We start from the raw sequence: 13,657 nt of genomic DNA, 5'->3' as shown, positions 1-13,657 counted from the left end.
GTTGTCGCCTCGGATGTGGTGGAGGAAAGAGCGACCGAGTGACGTGGACAGAAGAGGGGGGGGGGGGGCAAATGACGTGTTGTTCATCCATGGAAGTAGAAGGAACATGTATCTAGGTGATTGTTGCAACTAGGGAAATAGTCTGTGGATGTGGTTTCATCGAGTCTAGTAAACTTGACCATAAACATTGCATTGCCGGACAACACTCATAAAATACTCAAGATGAGAGGAAGAAATAGATACACGCGAGAGAAGGAGAAAGGATGCTAATTGGGATGTAGAAGACACATTTAGAAGCTCACCAACGGCGAATGAACGATTTCGACACGTTATACCGCCCACCCATCCACCCACCCACACCCTAGGGTTAGTGGGATGGCGCGTTCGGAACATTGATACTCGGCTCATTCCCGCCGATGGCAGGCGACGAAGCATGAGGTGTAGTGGGTTGAGCAAAGCATCGAGAACCGTGACGAAGGTGAACCAAAGAGCATAAAAAGTTAGAGGTGAAGTTGTGGACAAATTTTGAGAAGGTGGATCAGAGAAGCCCAACATGGATGTGTGGCCGTTGGGGGCTGGGCTAGGCCGGGCCGTTCCCTCGCTGGGTAACACACAAGGACGAAAAGCCATTCACTTGGATATGTTAGAGGCCACCTGATGCGCAGGCCCATCACGTTCCGAGCCCAAAGCTCAGGACACGGCGGAGCCGACAGCGCCGCAGAGTTCTGGGTTCGTCGCCCGTCGCCGGGTTCAGAATCAGATCAGTTCATCTTTGGCATTTCCTGGCTTAAACCCTTCCCCATCCGCTACACACCAAACCCAAACGGCCAAACCCCACCACAAAATTCCCCTTCCTTCTTTCTTCTCTCCCAAGCCAAGCCAAGCCATGTTCCGCGTCGCCGTCGCGAGATCGCGCCGCCTCCTCCCGCCCCGGGCCGCCGCCGCCCTCTCCTCCTTCTCCGCCGCCTCCACCGCCCCCTTGTTCCCCTCCCGCGCCGCCGCCGCTGCCGCCGCAGAGGCAGCGGCCGCGGCCGCGGCCGGGGCTGGCGCGGAGGCTGCGGCTGCGGCGGCAGCGCCTCCTCCCGCGGCGCCCAGGCGGTGGGGCCGGAGCCTGCTCAAGTTCGGCGCCTTCGCGGCCCTCACCGGAGCCCTCGGCGCCGTCGGCTACGTCACCCACGGTGCGATCCCCTCCCGCCAACCTCCTCTGCTACTGCTAGGGTGCTCTGTTTTTTTTTTCGGGGGGTCGTCTAGGTCTGGGCTTGCTCGGCGTTTTGACCTGCGCTGTTGATCCCGTTCCGTGTGGCTGCAGCCTACACGCTGACCGAGGTGGCCCTCAACACCCAGGAGTTCAGGAAGATGATGACCACGCCGCCCCACATCGAGGAGGACGCCACCGAATTTGAGGTACATACATCATGCCGCACCGTCTTCTAACCATCACTGCCTTCGCTTGGTGGAGTAGTTTCGTTAGGGCCGAGCACTAGTGTAACGCAGGCACAGCTGATTATAGCATGTTGCCCAGCGCTGTTTGCTGTAATGCAGCAGAGCATAACGGTAAGAGGTCAAAAGGAAGGGTTTTCTTTGTAGGGATGCAGAAACAAACTAGAAGAAATTCTCTGCTCCTGTGACTGGTTTTGCACAACTGCAATTGTTTATCATGAGCATACACCTCCCTTGTTGTGTGTGAAACTGTGTCTAATGCTAGAATTTTGTGTTCTTCTGCAGAAATTTCAGGCTATGGCTTTGGCGGAAGCTAAGAAAGGTACAGGCGATGGCATCCTCCTTTCTTTTTCTGTACCTGTCTTTTTCTGTCTACTATTACCTCAAATAACGATGATGTGATGATGGAAATTATAGCAAGTAGGAAATTAAAACAGTCGTCCTTGGTTAATGCAATGAATAGGGAATGGAGCTATGCCATTACCCTTCCTTCTGCAATACATAGCCCGATTGCCATATTAATGTTCTTATTATTGCTCTCTTGTAGTTTTTTTTCAACACCGCTTACTTCTTTCCTCAATTGATGTTTTGGTACACGTTTGGGACACTTGATTGTATGGGGATGAGATGATGGGTTGTAGTGAGTAAAAACTTTTAAATTTTTCATCACTGAATGCAATGATGATGGAATGGAGTTATTCTGTTACAGTGTTACACTCTCCCTTCCACAATAGGTTCTATTCCAGCTTTCAAAATTTTATTCCTGAATACTAGGTGCCATTCTACAAGTTCTGGGCAACTTTTCACCATCTTTTCTTTTGGAAGATCATTATTCATAACTCACAAGGTCACATTTATATAACGAAGGGCGCGATTCTTGAATACACACTTATATTCAGAATTATTTCTTGAGCTGCAGCCTGTTAATATCTGATACTGATGTCGTACATTTTGGTACTGCAGTTCCTGTTGCAGCGATAGAGTTCTACTTGGATACGAGGAACACAATCGAAAATCACGTGACGGTCAGTAACACATAAAATATCTCCATGTCTTGTCTTAGAATCGTGTTACTAAAAATGTTAATACTCCCACCAAATCTTCTTTTAACAGGGCTTCACTGAACCTACATCAGACAAACTGTTGCCAGATTTGCTTCCAGAATACAATGGTGTCATCACCCTAGTTCTTGATCTGAATGAGACTCTTGTATACTCTGATTGGCAGGTAGAGTGAAGGTTATATTTAGCCCTGCTATTTACTTGATGATTTTATCCAGTAGTATAACCTAATCTCTCTATTTGATGCAAATGTATACTTTATGAACTGACATTATGTTATGAATTGAAGACTTCCATACATTATTATCAGATAATGTTCTAACAAGTGCAGCATAATGGACTTAAATATAACCTGGTAGGGTGCTAGTGGCAAAATATGGTAGTTTACCTTAGAAATGCTCTGCTACAATGTGCTCGATTGTACTCTAATACTACCACACTTCTAGAGCGCAAAAAAAAAGTTATTGTATCGACCAACTACTGTTAGAACTGATGACTCACGGTATATATGAACTACATGTTTTTTTTTTCATTTTTCATCAAACATATTAGAGAGGCTCTGAGGCTTTGTTTTGAGTCTTCAAACTAATTCATTGCTTAATATTTCTAACTTATAAGTGAGTACATGTTTCTTTTATAGTACTTGTGGCCAAAAAACAAATCCATAACTTAAATTCAGCAATATCTAATTGAAGGGATTCTAATATTATCTCCCATCTCTTATTTTCCCAAATATTTAAGTATCTACCTTTAACTTCCTAAGTAGGATCCTTATACTTTTATTTGGTTGGATGTTATTAGGATTTATTCTGCTACACTACAGGTGAACAAGTAAAGCTGCCCTAACTAGCGCTAGTGGCTAGGTCCACGCTCACGATAATTGCATTCATAAACAAAGAATATTTTTGTGTTTTTAGCACATCCGACTCTAATCCCTGCATGGTTGTGCCTAGGCATGTAACATGCTCGCTAGATTTTCCATAGCCTTGTGATGGCATGATGAGAGTAGAGCTCAACTCATCTTGCCTGTGTGGATATTTTTTTTCATCATGAGGGATAATGCATATTTTTCTTTTCATATTCTTACCTTTATATTTTCCTATTTGAGCAATCAAGGGTTGTCAAATTAATTTTCTCTCTCTCTCACTCTCTCTCTCACTCTCTCTCTTTCTTCTCTCTAAAGCGTGACAGAGGTTGGAAGACATTTAAGAGACCAGGAGTTGATGCCTTTGTGCAATATATGTCACAGTTTTATGAAGTTGTTGTATATTCTGATCAAACATCCATGGTAAGTTGCTCTTAACTTTTTCTCAATGTAGAGTTGTAGACTATAATGTTATTTTGCTGAGGGATGCAACTGCTATGTATAATATTCTAATGTCTACGACTGCCTTTCCTTTTTGTAGTACGTGGATCCTGTCATTGAAAGGTTGGACCCAAAGGGTTACATCATGTACAGGTTATCAAGGCCTGCAACTAAGTACCAAGATGGTAAACATTATCGGGTATGGAGATTGCCTGGCTTTACTATTTGAACAATAAGTACATTCCATGAAAAGCAAGCATTGTTAGGAATAATGAATATCATCCATTTTGTATTGTTACATATTAGGCATCTCCCTTTAATCATTTTCAAGGTATATGCTCCTAAATAAGTATGGAAGCCTATACCTTTAATCTTTTTCAAGGTATATGCTCCTAAATAAGTAAGGAAGCCTATACGTGAAGAAAGCATGTACTCCCTCCAATCCATAGTAAGTTTGGTTGTTTTAGTTCAAATGGATCGGAGGGAGTAGTAATATTTCTGTTGTACCTTTATTCTAATGATATTATTGTTAGGCATGTCAAGAAAAGTGAGCCATACAATTGTTTATTTATTTATTGGGCCAATCATCTGATTTCTGACTCATGACCAATCTTCTGTTTCAACACTGTTCGGATGCTTTCTCCTTCGTAACATTTGTTATCATGTTTTACCAGGATTTGTCAAAGTTGAACAGAAAACCTGAACATGTTCTTTATATCAGCGCGCATGCTCTTGAATCTTGCCTGCAACTTGAAAATTGTGTTAGTATCAAACCTTGGAAACTTGAAACTGATGACACCCAATTGTTGGATCTGATTCCATTTCTTGAGTGTAAGTGTTCCAAACCCATTTTCTGTATTAGCATGCGGTTCTAGGTACCTTTTCTGTTGTCATGTGAGCCTGTGATAAATCCTGATGAAGCTAACTTATACTACAGATCTTGCCACTGCAAGGCCTACTGATGTCCGGCCAGTGCTTGCTTCCTTTCAAGGTCAGGACATAGCTACAGAGTTTGCCAAGCGTGCAAAGGTAGTGGGAAGGTAAGTACATGGTTGCATTCTACTGCAGGATCCCTGTCATTTAGAATTTTTTTGGAGGTTTGCATTGTGAATGTGATATATTGGTATGATGTTATTGATATCTATCGATGTAATTGTACGAGTGAACCTCTCTTCTGTGTGGCATGCGCCATTGTTGTGAACTGGCTTAACGATTGTGTATTTTGAAAAGTTGGTAGTGGTTAGGCTTAAGTGAGCCAAAATTTGAAGCATTGTTTTGCCATTCTGCTGGACTGGGCAGTTATTGAAATTGTTACGATGCCTCTTACTGTCTGGATAGTTAAATACTTCCACCATTAGTGATAAGCCATGCACAATAGCCAATCTGGACAACAACTAAACAGGTATATGCACCATGGTAGTTGTAAATTTACATGGATGCTTTTCTTAAATAGATAATACCTACATGTAATAGAAACTCTTAAAATGGGTCTTGTGGATATTATGTACTACCTCTGTACCAAAATATAAGATGTTTTAGTAGGCAATTTAAGCTCACTAAAATGTCTGAGATTTGTCAAAATTTGGATGTATCTAGACACTAAAATGCATCTAGATACATCCAAATTTTAACAAATCTTAGACAACCTTCATGGGAGGGAATATTTTGTGACAGAGGAAGTAGAATCTTGGGAGCTGCCTTGGATTCTACTCCTTTGTTACAGAGGGCATCATGCTTCTCTGAGAACTCCACCAATCATAGTAATGCAAAAGTAGGGCATCGACGCTCCACTTTTCTCGTATTTGAAAATAGAGAGCACCAGATTGCATTTAGAGTGCCTGTCTGGATCTTCAAAAATCTGCCTGGTGCATGTAAAACTGCTTGTTGTTAGGGTAATACCTAGGATCAGCTATCTGTTACTCCATCCGTAAAAAACTTATTTTTTCAGTGTAAATTGAATGACACATCACTTTACCATCTTACAGGCAAAAGCAAGAGCGTAAGAGCATATGGCGGCGATGATGTATCTAATCTGCTGGAAGGACAAAGCTCCAAATTGACTTAATCCTAGCGTGGGTTTTTTTGTTGTTGGAAGGAGATAATACTGAGACTCCTGTTCATCCCATCTCTAATCAAATTTGCTGGCTGGCATGAGGCCATGAGGGGACATCTTGTAGTTTTGTTAGTTTAGGCTCCAAACTTTATGACTGATCTCAGCACTCCTCCCATCTTTCTCTAGCATTGCAGTTCACTGTTCCAAGTCACTGATCTCCATTTCTTGGGCATCTTGACTTCACGGTCTCGGTTAGAAGTTGAGACGGCAGCACTAAGTTTGCCTGGATGCTGAGTTTGTCGAAACATGCGATGAAATGGTTTCTTATAATTTTTTTGTGGTTGTATTTCTATGAGACATAGTGCAGACAATTTCTAATGCATCGATGTTATTTATAGCCTTGGTTTGGGTTTATGAGTCGCTAAGCACTACTCACATCTTTCTATAGCATTCCGAGAGAACGCCAGCCGGAATCCACCGGGGGTGCCTATACACCGACCTGATCGGCGTTTACGGGGCACCGCACACACAGGCGACCGGTCGGTTAGTTGGGCCGCGGCCCATTAAGAGTAGTTATCTTTTTTTTTCTTTCTTTTTTGCTGTTTCTTTTTCGTTAATATTTTTATTTTTCAATATGTAACTTTAAAAAATATAAATTTGGAGAACAAAATTTTAAAATCTGTTCAGATTCGAAATTTTAAAAATGTTCAGATTTTGATTACCTTTTTTTCGAAATTTGAACATTTTCGGATATAGACATAATTTAAATTTGAACATTTTTAAAAATTTGTATAAAAAAAATTCTAAATATTTAACATTTTTAGTTATGAACATTTTCCGAATTTGAACATTTTTCCAAATTTGAATGCTTTATATATTTGAACGGATTTCAAATTTGAACATTTTTATAATTTGAACATTTTTTGTATTTGAACATTTTTTCATTTGAACGGTTTTCAAATTTGAATGTTTTAAATTTTGAACATTTTTAAATTTTGAACATTTTCTGAATTTGACCAATTTTCAAATTTGAACAAAAATAGAATAAACAAAAAAGAAAAAGAAACAAAAAAGAAAAAGAAAATAAAAAAGGAAAAGGAAAGAAAAAAGGAAACAGATAACAGGCGAACTGGGCCGACCAGGCCGGCCCATACCGCGTAGGGGGGTGTGCGGCGCGCGGTAGCGGCCGACCTGGTCGGTGTATAGGAATTGCCGAATCCACCTCCACCTCTATCGTTAATCCTTCTCTGAGGCTAGCAACAGGATCCAGGAATCAGTTTCCTCCGCCGGAGACCAGGCCACATATGAGCATATCTGGCCATGTCTTGGGTCGGGCTGGGCTAAGGAAAGCCCGGCATAGGAAAATAAGGCTCAAGCCCGGCCCGACCAAATACCCATGAAGCCTGTAGGGCCGCGGGCTGGGCCGTAGTGTTAAATACGTTTTTCGGGCTACCCAGGCCCGGCCAAACCATCGGGCCAACTTTTTCAGACCCAGACTCGAGTTTTTCGGGCCAGGCTTCGGACCGAGCTGCCCATGGCCAGGTCAGTAGGTGAGGCCATGGTGCTGCTGCCCCCGGTCGGTTGTTCCTCTACCCCACCGGCGGCTGCTGGAGCCTGTTGTGGAGCAACCGATGGAGGAATAGTCACATACAGCTCCGATACACACGAAGAAATTCATTTTTACAAAGAAAAATTCTCATTAGCGTTGTGCCACTATGAAAATTCCTTCACTTCTGTGGCATTTAGCATTTGTAATTAACAAGAAAACGGGTTTTCTTATAGCAGCTAAGTGGCTCATTAGCACGAGCACAAATGATCCAATAATCACATCGTTTCCTTCATAGTATTGTTGTTCATCAGGTGGCTTAGCACCAATCCTGCTTAGATGCAAGATGACCCCAAATTAGACTTTGTTTGGACGCAAACTTTCTAAAAGAAACCCGCTGTATTTTTATTCCATAGGCACCAAATACCGTAGTTTAGGAATGCCACAGTGTTTCTCTTGTTACTGAATTGAGTAGTACTTGCAGTTACATACTTCACATGTTTCAAGGATAAACCCTAATCTCTCGCTAATTATAGTTTATTTTTATATTGTTAATGTGTGTATACGGTTATGGCTAGTTAGATTTTGTAGGTAGTATATTGTTTGATTCGGCGGTGCATTTTACACGGTATCATGTCCTTGTACATAGTATTTGATGTGTGTAAATATTTCTTTCCCTTCGAAGGGGCAGCACTCTTACCCTTCGAAGAAGCGCTAGCGCTCTCGCCCTTGATGCTCGGCATGAAGTCATCGTCGGAGTCAATGCTTAGTGGTGCAACACTCTTGCCCTTCGAAAAAGCAGCACTCTTGCCCTTCGAGGACGCAATGCTCTTTCCCTTGCTTCTTGGCATGAAGATATCATCGTCGTGCTTTTCTTAATCATCTTTCCGTGTTTGTTTCTTCCACTTCTCATTCAACCTGATAAGCTCATACCTTATTTCCCGAGGGCTATGCATCTTTTTGGACGGGATTCCGTACGACCAACCCTCTCATTCTTTACCAACCTTAGTGAGTAAAGCGTCGATACTGATGAACTACTCGAATGTGTCTACCTTATTCTCTCTCATAACTAACCGGGCACTGTCTAGAAGAGGTTTGGCCATGAACTCATTGAAAAGATGTGGGGGATTCATCTTCGATGCAACACACTGAGCTCCAACAAAACGATGTGGGGTGAGCCGGCAGGAAGATAAGAGGTAGGAGCACTCGTGCATCAAACCATATCGATGCATGTTTTTATAGAGAAAATGGCGGGAGAATTAGGCGGGCCGTTGCGAGAAATGGCGGGATCGCCAACAGATAGCCGACAAGGCCCTATCGGCGAACAGGTGACCGAAGCCGTATTATTTTTGAAAACCACCTATTTACGTAATATTTATGACATAAATAAAAACATATTATTTAAAAATAATTAGCTGAATTTTAACCAACATTTTTTTCGACAAATGAATGTTTTGACCAACGATTGGTAGTTTCTTGCCAAGGCGGAAACCAACGTCTGGATGGCTGATTTCCTTCAAAAAAAAACGTCTGGATGACCGATGACACATGAGATACGTCCACCCACCTAGTTGAGTATGTAACCAAATGGACAAAAAGTAAGCATCATTCTCTCTTGCGTGTGCTTTGTAAGACTAGAGAAATCTTTCTTTCCGTCAGTAGAGACCTTTATTTTCCTACTGGCCGGATCGAGAGCCTCTTCTCCAAGAAACAGAGAAACTCTCTCAAAAAAATAAACAGAGAAACGGCTACTTCGAGAAGAACAAGAAAAGAACGCAATCTAGCTTCCCAGCGACGCCGCCGGAACTGCTAGTTTGACACTTTGACATCATCACGTATGGAGCCAGGCTAGATGTACGTTGAATTGAATTTTGATCATGGAAGTATGGAACGAACGAAGCTTCCATAAAGGCTGGACTGACAGTTAACGTCTTAACGGCCAACGTGACATGCTGTTGCCTTCAATCGACGACTCTTCTTTGTTTTCTAGCAATTCGACCGGTCCATTACTCGCCTTCATCTCCCCACTACTGGCTGGCTAGCCTGTTTTGCAAGAAACAGCTAGCTCCAGACCGAAACCATGCACCCGTTCCATTCCACCCCGGAGGCGCTGCATCAATCCGTGGTTTCCTTTCAGATGTGAACCTTCGAATCGATGTGGACGTACGTGCGTGCCACTCCGCCAAAATGCAGTATTTTTGCATACCTAGATTAAGATGCACATGACACCCGGAGGTTCCAAAGCACGATTCGATTGATTAACTTGTTCGTAAAGAACAAAAGGAGTATGCAATCTACGGAAACTGTGTGCCGCCGATGAGCGTTTTTGGGTGGTAACGACGTGGTCATATATAAATGTTTCCATATACTAGTGCAAGTGGTTTTTAGGTATTATTTTACAACCGGCTAATGAAAATCATCGCCGGAGTAGTGCCGCCTGCATAGTTCTTCCTGCTGATTGACGACATCGAGAAATTAACCTATACCGAAGTTCCTGCAAACGCCTGCTCTTTCCGTCCTAAAATAAGTGCCCCAACTTTATAAAATGGGTCTAGATTGTCCGTATCTAGATAAAGTTGTGACGCTTATTTTAAAGTAGAGGAAGTATATACAAGACCCAATCTTATTGAATCGCTTCAATAGTAGACCACGAAGAATGGCAATGCCACTGAGAATTAATGGACAAGATACTTCTCCTTCAATTAAACGAACGAGCCAGATCGTCTAGTTTTGGTCAGTTGGCGACTTGGCGTCACGAGGACTTTACTCTTGTTTGATCCTTCCCACCCAGCGTTCCTACTAGCAGGCTGGCCGGTCTGATTGATCTGAGGCACTTCTCCAAGAAAAAGTTTGGATGGAACAACTGTCAAGGCAAGGAACCCTTTTGACTAACATAAAAGAAATTCCACCCATCTATCCATGGTTTTCTTGGCTCTGGTCAACCTGGTTTCCTTCAGATTAAGAGTTTTCAGTACAACAGTGAACAGATGGATGTGGACGTGCAATGCATGCTTGACAAGTACTAACAATTCAATAAGGATTTCAAATGTGTGCTGCCGATGGGTGGTTCTTCAGGCAAACATTTTTCTATGTTTTGCGGGTAAAAGGTTTCTATGCACAGAACTCTATGCTGTAAGCTCTTCTAGCATCTTCATCCCTTCTTGCCTAAATTAGAAATTATCCTAGTACCAGTGATCCTGGTACTATATGGTTTATTGGCTGCTCTCCAGCAGTTTAAAAATGGCTTCTAATGAAGAACGGGTTTCAGGAGATGTGAAATTCTTCCTTTGGACAGAGCAGATAGGAGCATGGATGTTTTGCACCATCCAAATTTAGCAATGATGAGACAAACAACATTTTATTTCACGAAATTAAGAGGCGTTACATTACTACTCCAATTGAAAACAAAGTACTCCGAGAACACTCAGACCATTCGTGTTGAAATGCTAGAAGATATATTACACCCGTAGATCAACTGGGGTTCCGCTGATGAGTCAGAGGCCGAGGAGCTGGCAGTTCTCCCAGAGCGTCTTGGCAGAGCGCCGGAGCTGTGCGGCCTCAGCCTCGGTGAGGTCCATCTCGGCAACGCCGAGGATGCCGGCACGGCCAAGGCGAGCGGGCAGGCTGAGGAACACATCATGACCGTCGGAGATGCCGTGGAAGCCAGAGGCGAGGACGGAGACCGGGTGCACACGGCGCTGGTCGCGGAGCAGGGACGCAGCGAGGCTGGCAACGGAGTAGCCAATGGCCCAGGAGGTGTAGCCCTTGAGGCCGATCACCTCGTAGGCGCCGCCCACCACGGCGCGGCGGATGCCTTCAAGCGCCTCCTCGTCGAAGTTAAGGTGGCTGTCACGCAGGGACTTGAAAGCCGGCATACCACCTACACTGATGCTCGACCAGATCGCCACCGAGCTGTCACCATGTTCCCCCACCATGTAAGCCTGCAGCACATTAGCTTGCTTGGTTAGTCAATGATCCAAACCCATTTTAGAAATCGTTCTTTTTACAACCCATTTGACATAATGTTGGTTTGAAGAGTTGATTGATAAGTATATATATACATTATAAAAGGACCTCAATTTGAAAGGGACTGCTCCAGCGCTGTCAATGTGGATTATATTGCATATAGCTAATCTAGTACTCCCTCCGATTCATAATACGTGTCAGGGAATTTAGTATAAAATGCATTGTACTAAATCCCAACACTTATTATGGATTGGAAGGGTAATAGATTTCAATATGGAAGTTTACATAGGATGAATTAGTTGAAATATTAATCTTGCTGGGCATCGCCACACTAAAACAAACTAGTCAATGCTTAAGTAAATTAGCTAGCATCATTTGGCAATCAAATTCAGGAAGTGGCAAATAGTATACTAGTTAGGAATGTCCAAAACACCAGTGAACTGGAATGCCACATGCCCACATGCCATTTGCTTTTCCTCATGTACCAGATGGAGTAGTATTTACTGACATACATCCAGAATACTACAAAAATAGTGCATCAAACATTTATTTATTTTCCTTGAAGTAACATCAAATTTTCACTTGCTACCATCTCCAACTATAATTATGAAATTATCTACGGGTCATTTTGGAATTAACTTCCACATCACTCTATTGATATGTCAGCAAACCGGTGCCAAATCCCCAAACTCTATAAGCATATTCATATCTCAAGTCAACTCTCCTCCTGTGTGTTCAGTAAATTTTGAAAGTTCAGCATTAACTGATAATGAACCAAAGTTGTAATCACTAAATCTGTTAGTTCACAATTAACATAATTAGCAGCCATCGCATTTTAATCAGTCCACCAACCAAACAAATTAACAACTCTGAAAAAACAATTAGTGAAGAACTTCTATACTGGACAGTGACACTCCCTGTCGGATGTGGAGACTAGTCAACGACAGGGACATGGTCCCAAGGCGCTACCAGCCATACGCCCATACTGACTCCACTCTCCACTACTCCGGCGAATCGGCGATCAAGAACTAATGGATCCTGGCATTCACGGATTGGTAGATGGATTCAGGCATTCAATGAGTTAGAAGTAGGATACCTGGACGTCCTGCGCGTTGACATCGAGGTGCTCGGCGATGAGGAACCTGAACCTGGAGGAATCGAGGTTGGTCCCGGACCCAATGACGCGGCTGGCCGGGAAGCCGGACAGCTTCCAGGCGACGTAGGTGAGGACGTCGACGGGGTTGGACACCACGAGCAGCAGCGCCTCGGGGGAGTGCTCGGCGACGGGCGGCACGATCTTGCGGTAGAGCGCGACGTTCCGCTGCAGCAGGTTGAGCCTGGTCTCGCCGGGGATCTGCCTGGCCCCGGCCGTGATGACGACGAGGTCGGAGTTCCTGGTGACGGCGGCGTCGGTGTCGGACACGATGCGCACGCGCGGGAGGAAGGCGGCGGCGTGCTGCAGGTCGAGCGCCTCCCCGCGGAGCTTGTCGGGGAGCGCGTCGACGAGCGCGATCTCGTCCGCCAGGTTCTGGGTGAGGATGGTCTGCGCGATGGCCATGCCCACGTTGCCCGCGCCGATGACGGAGACCTTGGTGAGGCGGCGGTGCGCGGCGCTCGGGGTGGGCGGGGAGTCGTCGGCCACGGGGCGGAAGAAGCCCGACGAGGCCGTGCCGGCGTTGAAGCCCAGCTCCGACAGCGACGAGGCCTTGTGCATCTTCGCTGCTGCTGCCGATGAGATTCGGAAAATGGGATGGAATGGAGTGCGGGATTAGAGGATTTGATTGGTGATTTGATTTGGTGTACTGATGAACAATGGGGGATCAATTTATAAGCGAATCCAGGGACACGAAACCGCCTTGCAGTTACCACTTTGGCACTCGTGGTTTGGGACTTTGTACCTTTTTGAACAAGGAAATAGAAAAGTCATCCTATTGCTTGGGCAGCTGGGCTGTGTTGTACAAAGCTGAATTAGAAAATCACCTACCGGAGTCAAGAAAACAATGGGGATGCATGGTTTCTTGGAGAAGAGGGTCTTGGCACATCCATGCGAGTAGGAGAATGATAATATACGTGCTTCAATACGTTGCTTGATTCCTGCAATGCCGGCAAGTTTTTTTAATGAAAAATATGATTCTGCTTACCAATTTTATAAACTTCAAAAAATAGTTACATCGTCTACTCAGCAAGAAACTGGGGAATCATCTTCCCCAAACTATATAAAAAAAGATTTTGCCATTTTTACAGAAAAATAAAGATTTTATTTGAAGGGGATAATCAAAGGTACT

General features: G+C 44.0%; 2 protein-coding genes across 2 annotated transcripts; one reads left to right on the top strand and one right to left on the bottom strand.

Annotated features, from left to right (window-relative positions):
• The first annotated feature begins 886 nt into the window (after nucleotides 1–886).
• On the top strand, nucleotides 887–6,173 carry LOC124649001 (mitochondrial import inner membrane translocase subunit TIM50-like). Its single transcript, XM_047188686.1, has 10 exons — nucleotides 887–1,178; nucleotides 1,310–1,404; nucleotides 1,726–1,762; nucleotides 2,404–2,465; nucleotides 2,554–2,667; nucleotides 3,685–3,789; nucleotides 3,908–4,006; nucleotides 4,482–4,638; nucleotides 4,745–4,847; nucleotides 5,793–6,173. The coding sequence occupies exons 1-10, from the start codon at nucleotides 887–889 to the stop codon at nucleotides 5,827–5,829; spliced, it is 1,101 nt and encodes a 366-aa protein (XP_047044642.1). The 3' UTR covers nucleotides 5,830–6,173.
• A 4,575-nt stretch (nucleotides 6,174–10,748) lies between these two features.
• Nucleotides 10,749–13,223, bottom strand: LOC124649000 (L-lactate dehydrogenase A-like). Its single transcript, XM_047188685.1, has 2 exons — nucleotides 12,469–13,223; nucleotides 10,749–11,347 (listed from the first exon to the last, which is right to left on the bottom strand). Exons 1-2 carry the CDS (start codon nucleotides 13,084–13,086, stop codon nucleotides 10,901–10,903), a joined length of 1,065 nt encoding a protein of 354 aa, XP_047044641.1. The 5' UTR covers nucleotides 13,087–13,223; the 3' UTR covers nucleotides 10,749–10,900.
• Between the last annotated feature and the right edge of the window lie 434 nt (nucleotides 13,224–13,657).

The sequence above is a fragment of the Lolium rigidum genome, chromosome 4, assembly GCF_022539505.1.
Source record: "Lolium rigidum isolate FL_2022 chromosome 4, APGP_CSIRO_Lrig_0.1, whole genome shotgun sequence".
NCBI classification, from domain to species: Eukaryota; Viridiplantae; Streptophyta; class Magnoliopsida; order Poales; family Poaceae; genus Lolium; species Lolium rigidum.
Note: the sequence above shows the minus strand (reverse complement) of the source record. Positions and strands in the feature narration are given on the sequence as shown.